General features: G+C 40.1%; 1 protein-coding gene across 2 annotated transcripts in view; it reads right to left on the reverse strand.

Annotated features, from left to right (window-relative positions):
• The window catches only part of COP1 (COP1 E3 ubiquitin ligase), a 130,739-nt gene that overhangs the window by 90,196 nt on the left and 25,748 nt on the right, over positions 1–14,795 (reverse strand). For both annotated transcript variants that reach the window (XM_076339641.1, XM_076339642.1), the window contains exons 7-10: positions 14,719–14,778; positions 12,718–12,794; positions 7,614–7,671; positions 3,837–3,951 (exon numbers count right to left, since the gene is read on the reverse strand). In XM_076339641.1, the coding sequence (XP_076195756.1) occupies positions 3,837–3,951; positions 7,614–7,671; positions 12,718–12,794; positions 14,719–14,778 (310 nt within the window). The remainder of the gene's footprint in view (positions 1–3,836; positions 3,952–7,613; positions 7,672–12,717; positions 12,795–14,718; positions 14,779–14,795) is intronic.

Below are 14,795 nucleotides of genomic sequence, written 5' to 3' on the forward strand. Positions count from 1 at the left end.
AACATTACATAGAGCCTTCAGGCTACGTAACAACCCCCAGAATTTGCAGCAATTCTCCCTTTTCTCCTTTAACATTCCCACGTTCGCTTTGCCTTTTTGCACCAGTGCAATGTAAGATAACTACAGCTATGGCTGCTCTCACAGCACCAATACACAGCACCTCGGTTTACAGGTAGTCCAGTTTGCAAGTCACATTACTGCACACCTTGCCTCCTGTTAAACCACAGCATCCACTGCAGTAGCAGAGAAGCCATACACACAACTTGCTCATGTGGCTGAGATCAAGTTCCAACCCACTAGTTAAGTTACCCTTATCTGTTTCCTTATCAGCAGCATAAGGAAATGACAAAGCTCCACTTATTAGAAAGCTTTGGAAATACTGGGGTGAAAAAATGAAAAGGTTGATCTATAAAAGCAAAATACAGCTGTGATTTCTTGTGGGGAAACACAGAGAGAATAATCTTTCTGCACTCTGGTAATTCCTTGTCATCAGAAATTATCTTGCTCTACACTTGTAAGGCATTTTGAAGTGTCCCTTATATGCTCTTTAATGTTTGATCATATAAAGGAACAGTGAAGGCTAGTAATTAGCATGTTTAAGAGTAGTAGCATATACATTACCCATGTCGGATGGATCAAAAGGGGCAAAATGAACGAAGTACTGGTCCAAATTAAAATCATCAGCACCTGACCACTACAGGAAACAGCTCGAGAAGAAGCACGTAAACATCAGTGTTTTTCAAAGGCTGTTTCCTCTTTTGACACTTTGATAGGAACAAATAGCTGCTACTCTTCCATTTCCCTCATTTAGAGATCAAGCACATAGTCCTCCTGAAATTTATCATGTATCTGTGCCTGGAAAACGGAATTTTTCTCAAGACATTTTCCCCCGCCAAAGTGCAAGGCCATTTCATAATTACAGTTATACTATGTCTCCACTCCCTACTAGAACAGTCATAGGGACCTCTTGCAAAAAGCTTTAAATCCATGGCATGTTTTAACCCCAGCCAGCAACTAAGCACCACACAGCTGCTCACTCACTCTCCCCACAGCAGGATGGGGGAGAGAATCAGAAGAGTAAAAGTGAGAAAACTCGTGGGTTGAGATAAAGACAGTTTAATAGGTAAAGCAAAAGCTGCGCACACAAGCAAAGCAAAACAAGGAGTTCATTCACTGCTTCCCATCAGCAGGCAGGTGTTCAGCCATCTCCAGGAAAGCAGGGCTCCATCACACATAACAGTTACTTGGGAAGACAAACGCCATCACTCCGAACATCCCCGCCTTCCTCCTTCTTCCCCCAGCTTTGTATGCTGGGCATGACGTCATATGGTATGGAATATCTCTTTGGTCAGTTGGGGTCAGCTGTCCCAGCTGTGCCCCCTCCCAGCTTCTTGTGCACCCCCCAGCCTACCCACAGGTGGGGTGGTGAGAAGCAGAAAAGGCCTTGACTCTGTGTAAGCACTGCTCAGCAATAACAAAAACATCCCCATATTATCAACACTGTTTCCAGCACAAATCCAAAACATAGCTCCATACTAGCTACTATGAAGAAAATTAATTCTATCCCAGCCAAAACCAGCACACCACATTAAATCTTATTTAAAGTGTGTCAAAAAGCAGGAATGACTTAAGAAAAATTAATCAAGTATCACAGGTTATCCTTTATTTAGGAAGAAACCTGCACTTGCAAATCCTCCACTCTCAGTGAGGCTGACATATATGAATACAAAAAGTAGTTTCACTGCATTCATATTTATAGTTCCAATTATGAAGAAAGATATCTTCTAGAAGAGAATGCTGGGAAGAGCCCCATTTTTTTATCTTTGTTTAATAAGTATTATTTTAACATAAACACAGTTATGCATCACCAAGTTAGCACCACATGAAAACATTTCAGTGTGATCTGTGAAGTACTGTATTCTGCAAAGCACTTGCTAGCACTTCACAGGAAACTGGCTTGTCACATACAACTGGCTTCGCCGATCTTCCAGCTACTGAAGCACCCTCTAAACGTGCTGCATTCCTTGTTAAAAATTTTGCTGTGCATGATGAGACCTAAGTCAGTCACTGCTGTGAAGTAGGTAGAAGATGTAGACATATCTAAGAGTGAGCTCCCCTAAAACATGTTGCAGCCTTTAAACTTAAAGCCAATTTTTTTTTTTTTAAGTTAAATAAATAACCGAGCCTCATTTTTATTTTTTTATTTTAAAGTGAATAAAAAACTTAAACTAAATTCATGGAGGAAAAAAAGAGCAGGGGTTTCTACCTGTCCTGGCTTCGGCTGGGATAGAGTTAATTTTCCTCCTAGTAGCTGGCATAGTGCTGTGTTTTGGATTTAGCATGAGAATAATGTGATAACACACTGATGTTTTAGTTGTTGCTGAGCAGTGTTTATACTAAGTCAAGGACTTTTCAGCTTCCCATACTCTGCCAGCAAAGAGGTGCACAAAAAGCTGGGAGGGACTATAGCCAGGACAGCTGACCCAAACTGTCCAAAGGGATATTCCATACCATTTGATGTCATGCTCAGTATATAAGCTGGGGGGAGTTGGCCAGGGGGCAATGATCACTGCTCAGGGACTGGCTGGGCATCGGTTCGTGGGTGGTGAGCAGCTGCATCATGCATCACTTGCTTTGTATATTCTTCTATTATTATTGCTATTTTACTTTATTTCAATTATTAAACTGTTCTTATCTCAACCCATGAGTTTCCTCACTTTTGCTCTTCCGATTACTTCTTACTCTACCACTGCGGCAGGGGGAGTGAGCAAGCAGTGCTCAGTTGCCAGCTGAGGTTAAACCACAACACTACCCCAGCTCTCTTGCTGATCTCTGTCCTGGGAGGTTGGTCCTTGCCTTCCGAGGCTACAAAGTAAAGATATTCTGCTGCAGCAACCTCTGCCTGGTTTCCTCATGTCCCTAGGAGGTTTCTCCTATCCCCTGAGGACTGGCTGCTCTCTGCTCCCCGCTGCAGTCTGTCACTCTTCATACGAGCTGCAGCTCACAGCTTGGTGCTGCAAATCTCTTGCCTGCCACAGCCCATTGCCTGAAACTTTTTTCCCCAAAGCTGGTTTCTTCCCCAGAGGGACCACAGAGCAACCCTCCTCGCCCTGAAGATATATTCATTTGACCTGTTTGTTTCTTAAGAGAATCTTGTCATGTAATTAAGAACCATCCATCCACTAGGTAACAATTACTCTAGCTGCTGTCACACTGTTACTCAATTATGAATGAGGCAATCTAAGCAATTGTGAAAACAGCTAATTCTACAAAACAAGCCTTAAATCTAAGGTGTGCCCCATGGGACAACAACGCTGCTGCACACTCAGCTTCTATACTCCAAGCCATTTGTTAACCAAGACTCAATCTAGACAACATAAAGGATAACCTCCAAGTGTCCTACTGCATGCTAAATATAGGAGAATTTATCAGTTTATGTTTATACCTCTGTAGTATTTCAGTAGCAATGTTTAACTACTGTGTTTATACCACATCTACCAGAAAGACAGCCCAACCACTGCTTTCAAACATTTGCATCTTCAGAATGAGCATCAGTGAAATTGTTTATTGTGGGTTATGCCCTTCACAGTACAGTATTACAAAGCAATACATCTGCCCCTCCAAAGTGACAGGATTAAGTTTTCTAAGTTTAGCAACCTCAAAGATTGGTCAAGAAAAGCAAAACAGATGATTTGAGTAACACAAATATGTATAGCAACGTTCTCATGCAGGGAAGAAGTGAAAGCTACTCTCTCAAAAGCAAGTCTTTTCTGAGGACTAGGTACTGGAAGAGGTAACTGATGTCAGAAGCTGAACACCATGCAAGAGGAACTCACCTGAGACACGTGTCATCCTGGTGGAAAAATAGCACTGCTCTAGGTCCTCAAAATGAGCTGTGAGCCGCTTGCGTCGTGAGGCTAGCGTGCTGTTATACCATGGCTGCTTTTTGGTCTGAATGGAGAAGACAGAGCATTTCAGAAAGGTAAAGCCAGGCCTGGGTTTCATTTAAATAGATTTTACCAAATTATAAACAATTTATACATTATATGTGAAGGGTTAGAAGCGTAAAAATGACAATAATGAAGATCTTGCCACTGTCAACAGTTATTCTTAGGGTCCTATTTTGCACCCTTTAACTTGACAAACAAGAAAAGCTGCTTTTAGACAGTCCTTGTTTCCTGAAGCTTTGCAAATGTACCGATTCCAGCCTCACATGCCAGGCAGCAGCAACCCTTGGGGAGTCACGTTTTGCATTTATACAGGTAGACAGCAGAGGCGAAAGATACTAGGCTTCCAGCTTCACAAATCAAACAGACTGTACAACAAATACTTCCCAGATCCGTGGCAGACAGCTCATTAAAAAGAGATGTTTATTTTAAAGAGTTAGTTACTGAATTATTTCTTTTGAAGCAACTCAGTAACTCTCCATAAAGCTAAGCAAATAAGGATAGAAGCAGAAGACACCATGAAGTTCAAAGGTTAATTGAAAACAAGTCCATGAAACTCATCATTAAAGCCATTTCCCAACCTACCCAAGCAGTAATAATGAGAGGTAGAAGCAAAGGATTGAAACTACATAAGGTAGTAAGCTACCTTATGTAGGTAAGGTAGCTCTCCTCCTGAAGCAAAACAGAAAATACAGTACTTCTCGTTTTAATCACTAGTAAAGAAAAGGAACCAATTCCTCTACTACACAAGAAGCATGAAGAGCACCTTGCTTTAGTTTATATTTAAGAAGTCTCACATTATCACATACTCAAAGCTAATGGGGAAATTTTAAAAGATTTGAGAACTGCCAAGCTCCCTAATGAACAACATCCCTGACCACGTACAAAGTCCATAATGCCACTCAATGGCACTAACAAAACCCACTCTGCATACAACTCCTCAATCCACGCAGGAGAACAGGCTGCCCTCATTACAGCCATCAAGCAAGCCAACAAGAACAAACTAAGTTCAGAGCCCACTCAAATTCTGTTTATACCTGTATGAACAGTAACCTAACATTTTAGGGAAAAAGCAAGCCCCAAGCAGTGAAACCTCCAGATGCCACTTCCCATGCGAGGCCCCTGGTTATACATCGATATCATGACTCACACTTGCACGCTGACAGCACCTATGGTCTACGCAGCTTGTTTCATCTCAAAAGCAACTCCAATCTCAACACACAAGTAGAACACTGGAAAGCACTCCTACCTCGACACCTTTTAACTACAGTTTTCTAAAACTTCGCAGCTTTAAGACATACTTAATAGAACACTTTTATAGCATCTTCCTATTAATTTTGCACACCAGCCTGCAAGGGCTCCAGCCTCTCTCAGCACATCAGGAGCTATTAGAGCTCAAGACGACTTCAAGCATTGAAGAGTAATCACTTCAGTCTCAAGTTAAGACGAACCACCTGCGACACAAGTGATATAACCCAAGCCCAAGTCTCATCTGCCAGATGAGCCCAGTCCACTCCAAGGTGGAATCAATCATGGTAAGCATTTGCCTTCTCTCTGATACACCTGCTGGGTCTCCAGAGGAAGATCCCCCCAGAGCAGGTCTCAGGTTGGCACATGGTGATCCAGCTGTGTTGGGAATCAATCTGCATTAACTCATCTTCATCAGATCCTCCCCAGCTAAGCATTTTAAACTGCTCATGTTTTACCAAAACATTTAATGAGTTTCTATGAAGCCTGCTCCCTGGCTACTTGTTAAGCAATGCTGGGAGACAGGAGGAAAAAAAAGGGAAAAGAGAAAACATACCCAAGCAATTTTTATTCAACTGCTAAAACTACTATGGCTGTCCTAGTTGAGGACATTTGTTAGGATTGCTCTGTTATCAAGAGTGATTTTACTGTCTGAACTCCATTAGGTGCTCTGAAGAATCCTCTAACAACTGTGCAGAAAAGCTTCATAGCTACACACAAGCTACTTAGTTTTAGCAGAAAAGAAAGGTACTGCCACTAAATACTACCTGCAGAATTCCCCAGGGCTGATGTGATTTGTCCACTATTTACTTCTGAAGCTCAGCTTCTGGAAGAAAACTGTCCTGTAGCTTTGCGATATATAAATTCTTCCTTAAGAACATGTTCATGAGCAATGCACAAAGTAATTATATTGAGAAAGAAAGCTACGCTGTCCATCCTAGCATAGCTTCTTACTGCCAGCAGTGCCCATCTATGATTTTTGCCATGACTGACAATTAGAAAAAAGCACAATTGAATTTATATACTTAAAATTATTTTTATGGTAAAGTCTTGCTGAAATTAAACTATCTTTGAATGAATTGTTTAACTTCAAGAGTTCCCTTTCAACTCCCCCTCCAAACATATATTAAAGTTGAATTCAAAAATTTGCACTAGAGGGTACAGATCTTGCACTCGAGGACAAAAAATTGCATTTGAGGACAAAAAAAAGATTATTCTCACACAAATAAGGCTGTCATACAGAATGACTAGAAAGTCTAGGTTGTTTGTTTTGTGCGCTTACCAGCAGTACAGCTATGCTATTAATTTTGTCTTTGAAATAGAAAGAAAAGTACTGAGACAAGCAATGTCAGTGGAGAACAAACACACTGTACTGTATCAGAGTCCTGAACGTAAGATCTCCACCCACATTTCACTTGCCCTCTGAAGTGAGGTAGAGCTACAATTGTTTGTTCAAGCAAAAAGTCTCCCAGACCACAGCAGCAGGAACAACAAGCGTTTTTCCACAGATTGAGGGAAATTTCTGATTACCAGTTATACAGCTACAAACCCAAAAACCTGCATGCACACATACATGCACATCAGCCCAAAATTCAGGTGTTTTTTCTTTATATCAGTTACTCCATCAAATAAGATCCAACAGCACTTCTATTAATTTACCAATTTGATACTGCTGTGTGCCATGGATGGTCCACCACCACCAGAGAGCACCAAAGGCACGAGATGGCACATAACCAACAGTCCATCTGTCTAAATCAAAACTGTTTAACCTTTTTGAAGCTGTGAGCTGGTTATCAGTGTCATCTCCCCAGCCCAGCTGAATCACTCTGAGCTGCAAGACTACAGCAGTGCTGTTTGGCATTCAGGAGGCCCTGTGGATCAGACATTTTGGAGGTTGCCTGCCAAACGGCTTCACTGTATATGCAACTTTTTACCCTCTATGTGAATTTATAATATAGTTTGTAAGGCCCTAAACAAGGACAAACTACAAAACAGCTGTATGGTTGGAGAATGAGTGTTTCTTGCTTTGAAAGTCAAGTTTGATCCAAAGCTATTTTAGTCAATGCAAAGGGTCAAGGATTTACCTCCCTTCCCAAATGCTGCCCACTTTGGAGAAGAGATGAAGAACAAAAAATATCCCCTCTTCCCTGGAAAAGTCAGCTTTGGGAATAAAGTCAGGTGTCTAAATATATTACACCAGATTTCTTTGACAGTGTCACTGAGGACACTCACAATCACGGACAGTCATTCCTACAGCTGTAGTCTTGGCTCCAGTTTGCCCACACAACCAGTTAAAAGCATTTACAAGACTCGAGTTGACCGCTACCCTGGAGATAGACAGAGTTGTGCCTAATCTCTGCCCACCCTCCACATTCACGCTCTTGTCCCCCCTGTACACAGACACGTGTATTACCTTACCTGAGAACTGCCGCTGAAGCCTGGAGGCTGGCTATACTCCGTGGAGTCAATAATACTACTGCAAAACCAAAAGAAATAGTCTGCTTAAAATCACTGTACAACCATCCTTTATCATTTTTAACTGGTTTGCTATTCCCCCCTTTACATCCTGCAGCATACTTGCCTTTAAAATTCATTTTACAGACAGGGAACACAAGGTTATTTTTTGTTTGAGGGTTTGGGAGGGATTTTTTTTTTTTAAATACAGGGGTCTCCTAGAGCAGAATGCTGTCACACAGTTATGTGTACTGCAATCTAATAATTTCTAATTAGAATGCAAAAGCATATCTTTTGTATGAAATATGCAGGATAAGACATTCTGAAGACATGCTACCATTGCTTTTCAGTTCCTTTAAAAAAAAAAAAAGTTTAATGCCGTGGCATTTGAAACAGCACTGTAAAGAGAAAAGCTAGAGAAATCAGCTTAAGACAGATACTAGTATTCCAGACATCTCTGAAGACACACAAAACAGACAAGTAATGAAATACAGAAATAAACTAGAAAATACTGACAGCCAGGATTACTATTATTAGAAAATGCTACACCATATATAGCTACATAGTATCTATAATGACACAACATACCTTAAATCACTGTTTTCAAAACATAGTATACATATGCAAACTCAAGAGATTTAACTTTCAAAACTGCAAAAGGATCTACTGATACAAGCAGAAAACAGGTGGTTCAGTATTCTTGCACATATGGGCAAAATATTTAGCTCTCACAATAAAACACCAGACTAAAGCACCCTTATCACTCAAAAATTTAAAATACTCTTAGGACAAGTAAAGCTTAGTACACAAGAACACCATTTTATTAATTATGGAGAACACATTACAAACATCACCATGATTTGTTTCTAAAAATCTTTGTAACTCACTTGCTTCTGCTATGTCATTTGGCTTGGACAGGAAAGAAGCTATCTGGGTTCGTTATTCTTAGTCTTACTTACGAGGTAACATTAGATTTAAGGATTGCTTGGGAAAGCTAAAGGTTTCTTTTAAAAAGCTGCCAGAACACAGCTATAGGTCCTAGTTTTGTAAAAGATTATTGTACCTATTGATGTTTATGTAACAGCTGCCAGAACTGATGTGTAGACTTGACATTCTTGGTCATAAAACAAGTGGTTTGGCTGAAACACCAGTCAGGGTACCCATAAGTCTATAAGGATGAAACAGTGGTACTAGTGCTTAAATATTTCTCTGAATGTTTTAAAGCTCCCCTGGAGGTGGAGGGAAGTAGAAACAGAAGATGAGAGATGATTTTAAAGTCTCATTAGTGGTTAACTTGCAAGATGAGATTGATTTGGCTTCTGTTACAGGCAAGACAAAAGCTGCAAACCAAGAAAATCTGAGGGATAAGAAAATCATTATTTGCTGTGAGCTATTGGAAGGGAGAAAACAGCAAAGTTGTTTCAGGCATGGTCGGGGACAGTGAACTTTAAATTAGAATGTTGGCCACATGAAATAATGAAACACGTACAGCAGATCCTGCCAGGAACAGCATAAGACACTCAGCTGGAAAGTGATGAAAAAGTACTCCACTCTGAGACAGGTATAGTGGCAATTAACAGCAAAACACACGGAATTATAGCGTCTGGTCTCGTTTTGCTGCAGGTTGTCTGGTGATGTAAAGCCTTCAAGAGTGCAGATGTCATTTCCCTAACCAGAATACAAATTCGAAGTAATTTCTGTGTGGTGCCTGTAGCTGAGTTAACTGGCATACGCTTGAATGTTTTTCCTTTTAAAAACAGGAAGCAAATAATCAGAAAATTACAAAAGTTCCCTCCGAATTCTTTTTAAAAGCTGTAACATTAGGTTCAATTAGGAAATTCAGCTACACTGACACGACACATTTAAAAACCTGGAACAACAACAAAAACGCAGCAACCTGCAGACTATAAATCCCATTTGTTATAACCTTATGGGGGTGGGAGGGGGTAATTAGAACAAATGGAGGGAAAGGAGATCAGGATTTTGATAACTGAATCAGAGTTACCAGGCAACTAAATTTTAGATCAGAAACTTTCCCCAGAAACTCATTTTAGAGTGATAGTTTGTTATTTGCTATTACTGCCTGAATATGTAGTCACAGAGAAGTTGCTTATTTGTATCTCCTGTTTGCACCATTTACTGGTAGCAAAAATAGCATGCGCACCTGTGCAGAAAAACCCTACACAGAACTATTTGTTCTTTTCCCTTATTCTTCCCCTTTTGTTCTCTATTAGTATACAAACCCAGCAATCTGCAATGCTGTAAACAAGTGCTGTGCTATTACCCAATTTAATATTTCATCATACCCTGTACAAGCATAAGAGAAAACATGTGTTTCTTGAAGCCAAGAACGTATATGAACATGATAGCCATACTTGTTTTTTGCTAAAGAACTTACGAAGGAAGATGGGGGAGGCATAGTAAGTTCACATTTTCAAGATGTTAAGAGTGTGGGGGGAAAAGCTACAAACAATGAAAAGAAACAGAGAATTAATGAAGCAAGCCTGTGATTTACAGGAAGTAGATGAGTAAGGGCAAGTCACTACAGACCAGATAAAACCAAATTCCAAAGAACTCTATTTCCTAGAACTTTAAATTCAAAGGCTAAAGAGATTTTCTTCATCTCAGCACAGGTCTATGATAACTTTGTACTATTTATAAGACACATTAGTAAAATTTTATACAATTATATTTCATTAGCAGGGTGTTAAGCATGTTAACAAGTTATATTCCAATTTAAAGACACCATTTTAATTCCCCGATAAATTAAGAAGTCTCTGCAAGTTTAATAACATTGTAACATGGAAGTGAAGCCATATCAAACTATATTTGTATTTCATTCTTACTGGTTCACAGCATCTCTAAAAAGAACTTTGGAGATTAAATATTTCAGTTGACAGAGCTGAAAAATCAGCACATTTTAAAGCTCCTATCCATTGTTCTGCAGCATTCTTTTCAGGGAGGAATCAAAGTTACAGTTCTTGAGATACTCTCAAAAATTTACATTTAATGTTGAAAAGAAAAAGAATTTCAATTGGTAGACCTTTCTGGAATCTGAGTTCTGGTAATTCAAACCAATTCAATTACTGGAATTACACAAAACTAAGTATAGGGCAGGGACAGAAGTTACAAGAGTCTAGGAACAACCAATACCTGTTCAGACACTTCCTTCACATACTATTTTCTCTTTGACCACTCAAGGCTACCTCTTAAGGCAGGAATGTCACTGAGAAACAGAAAAGGGGTCTTCTCAAGCTGAGAGAAAAAGGCAAGCCCACATACCCTAGAAAACCTCTAAACATCCTATTATATCACACCCCTGGCATGTTCTACCAGAGGAAAAACCCAAAAGCTGAAGACACAGCCGAGATGGAACCAGACAAGCGTAAGAAGATCAAGCAAGAGAGAGCCCATGGTCTCTGCACCCACCATAGTCTAACCCACCACCACCTCCCTGCAGACTTCAGGTTAAGCACATCAAACCAAAGTCACTAAAATATTTTGAACACTATCTTATATCTTCAAAAGCAAGAACTGAGAATATTTCATGTCCTAGGGTCAATCAAACAGGCATAAAGGAATACAAGAAATTCTCAGTAGACTGAAACCAGTGTAGGCCTCACACAGCAGATTTTCTCCCCGAACTCTTTCACAAAAACTCTGGGGCTTAAAATGTTATTCCAGCTTTCAACAGATAAAAAAGTTCTTTGGGAGCTTGTTTGTTAGCTTGGCTCAAGTAATAGAGATACATTTCCTCTTGTAAGTACAGTCTTCTGTTAAAAAAAGAAAGGTTTCTAGCCCCAAAGGTGTTCAACATGTAACAAATTCAGCCCAACCAATGCTCCAGTTCTCCCCAAGCAGCAGTACCATGAAGCAAACAACAAGCAATCTATTTAATAGCCAGTAACGAAAACTAGTAGAACGCGACAAGAATCTCATCAGCTTCACAAAACTGCTGCTTGGCAAAACAGCCATAACCCACATCAAAAATAGACCCGCACCCAAAAATTAGGCAAGCAGTGAAGGGCAGAATAACACTGTTCCCATCCATCTTGGCCATATTCCTGTCCTTTCCCTCAGGGCCAACTAGAGCTTCATAGAAATATGAGAGATTCTGGTCTCTGTGTCCAGAAAGAGCATCCTGGTAAGAATTCCCAGCCATTATTGCTAGGCTCCTTACCAGAGCACTGTATCTAAATCTCTGTAGGGGAGGAAATCTGATCATTTTTTCTTTCTTACTTCCAGGCTATTAGGTTTAGAGCTGCTAATTGCTTAAAATTGTATTGGTACCTTTTCTAACAGAAGTCAACAGTTTAGAGAGCTCTACTATTAGGAAAATACACTGGGGAGAAGTAGGAGAGATGATCATTTAATAACATAACTTGACCCTGTGAAATCAGAGCTTTCTTACAACCAAAAACCACTGCTATGAAGAAGTAGAGCACTTCAAACCCTGGCACATGCAACTTGGACACAAGAAGCATCTGCAATTTTATCATCAAGAAACCAGACTATGCAATATTCCAGACAAAAATCCACACTGAAAATATGTTATTAGAAAGGTATTTCATTAAATCAAACCAGATAGCAGATAAACAGAATCAATATGCTGTACATTTTAAATTTTGATCCTGTGAGCCCATACCTTTAGCCATTCATGCTGAGTGGGGAAGCCAGAGGACTCCAATATAATACAAAATTAAGACCTTTCATATGCCAAGCAGAACTGCGTAATGTGCAGAAAAGGTAGCATGTATTTAACAGTAATATTTCATACCATAGCAAAGGCTTATGACTCAAGTTAACTAATCCACACTACATTTAAAACCATCAGCTTTCCACAGCATCTGGTTTAGAGTACATTCTTCATCCAACTGCAGACTCATGGCTTTTTCTTCACTGCTTTGTTCACGTAAAGTTTATACCAATCAAAAACAGAACAGGAAAATATTGTATGGCACTCAAAAACCAGTTTTGCTTGTGTTTTGGGCATGGCACAGAGAGGACTAGCAAGTACAGTGCAGTATGTACAAATTGAAATCCAAGTTCTGAGTTGCAAGTTCCATACCTGTGTGAAGGTGAGGGAGCCTCGAACTGCGGCACTGTACTGTCTTCACTGACTGGGGAGTACAAGCCACTCATTTCCTGAAATAGAAAGCCACATTACAGCAAAACCGACAAAACATGAATAGTAGGCACTGTCTAATATATGGTGTTCACATAGTAATTTTTTGTTTTTCCAAGGAGATAACCAACTATCTACATTTATTCAACTCTCACCTAGAAGTCTTTACTATACCTGAAGAAACATTGATTTTCAAATTTTTTTTTTCAGTTATCATTCCAACTAGGTTTCAGAAATCCTACCACTGCAGTGCTTTTTGCCCCAAAAGAGGCAGTTCTGGAGTTTATACTCCAAAAATCAATGGATTTGGTTACCATCCAATTGTCTCTAACCCAGCACCTCCCTTAAACATGGCAGAACAAGCAAGCTGTAACTGCATTTTTGAGACATGTGCAAACTTATCTAATAGCCTTCACAGCTGGAAAGTAATGCTTGATATGGGTCATGGCAAGAACAGCCATAAGACAATAGGGCAAAGTCAGTATCATGCCCCAGACTTTTAAAAAGAGGATCTATCAGCCTTCTGTGGGGCAAGCACAGAAGAGACAAAACTTTGCACATAAACTTGGCTTTGTCACTGCCAGACTAAATCACTGCTGCGTACCCAGTATGAGACTGTACCTTTCATCTATTTGAGAAATGGATGCTATGCAGGATGCTGCAGCTCATTAGTTAGGGGGGGCAAAGTGTTCCAGGACAACATTACTGGTGCTTTTCAAATTCCCACTACGTGCCCATTAGTTGTTAGGCAGAAAGTAGGATATTTGTGACAAGAGAAGTCCCAGGCTTTAGAGGTCAGAACCAAGGTCACTATCACACACCAGATACGTACCCCAGCTGCAGTCCACTGAAGTGCCTGATTAAAGAGCAGAAAAGCAGGTAGCTAGATATTCTTTGAGGGATCCCACAGCTTTGGGAATAGCTTCTCCTAGATCTGAAGACCTATTTTACCAGTCTCAAGGAAACATGCTAAGGTATATTTCCCAAGAGCTGAGAAACATTTAGGAAAATAGGCCTGAAAAATGCTGTAATCTACAAAGTTACAATTTGCATAGCTATCAGCTGAATAGCTGCAGTTCCTGCAGTTGTCAGTTCTATTTATATTTTGATAATTCATCAGCATGCGTATAAATTGTAAGTGAAGAAATATAAAAGGCTTTTGGGCAGTGGTTGGGAGCTTGTTCTGACTGCTCTAGACAAGCAAGAAGAGAGAAGCAGACCTGCAAACTGATTCCCAAGAAGCTTTAAAGGAATGCTATTTTGAGAGGTGGCAGTCTGATGCATTCCTGAAACATCAGTTTCCTATTCCAAGATCAAAACACTAGAATGATTAGAGGAAAGGACCAAGGAGGAACCTAAGGACTCAATAAAGACAGAAGGATTGAGCTGATGAGTTTACAAATACTTGGAGAATAATTCTTAAAAATCTCAGGAGATTCCCATCCTTAAGGAATTAAGAGAATTGTATCAGGAGGTAGCAGATTGCTTCTGTTTTGACATGCAGCAGGAGCTGCTTCTGCTCCTAACCAGTCTCTGCACTACGGCTCTCTTGTGCACCCCCCAATACCTCTTCATTTTACGAGTGGCATGCTGCTAAGATTTAAACAGCCTGTGCAAATAGCCAGAACGCTGCAACGTACAAAAATCGTAAGTTATGATCAATATACTGGCTATTGATTCCTAGCAATTATTCTAAAATACTTACTACCTAAGAAACTGAAAGATATGATTATATAAGAGCTAGGTTTCAGCAAAGCCCCCTCTTACCAACCTGCAGCTTGCACGCATCAACTAAATGAACAAATTAAAGACAGACTATCATCTGTTCATTTTCCCATTACTGACTCAAATGCCATAAATTTAACACAGCAGGCCCACAGCAATGCAGACAGCTTGATGAAAATGAAAAATTGCCAGAGTCAGAACAATGTCTGGGCACCTCACCTCTACTCGTTTAATATCTTCTTCCAGAACACTTAGCTCCTTCTGGATCTGCTCCAGTTGCTGTGGATAAGAGAATG

The sequence above is a fragment of the Aptenodytes patagonicus genome, chromosome 5, assembly GCF_965638725.1.
Source record: "Aptenodytes patagonicus chromosome 5, bAptPat1.pri.cur, whole genome shotgun sequence".
Taxonomy (NCBI): Eukaryota; Metazoa; Chordata; class Aves; order Sphenisciformes; family Spheniscidae; genus Aptenodytes; species Aptenodytes patagonicus.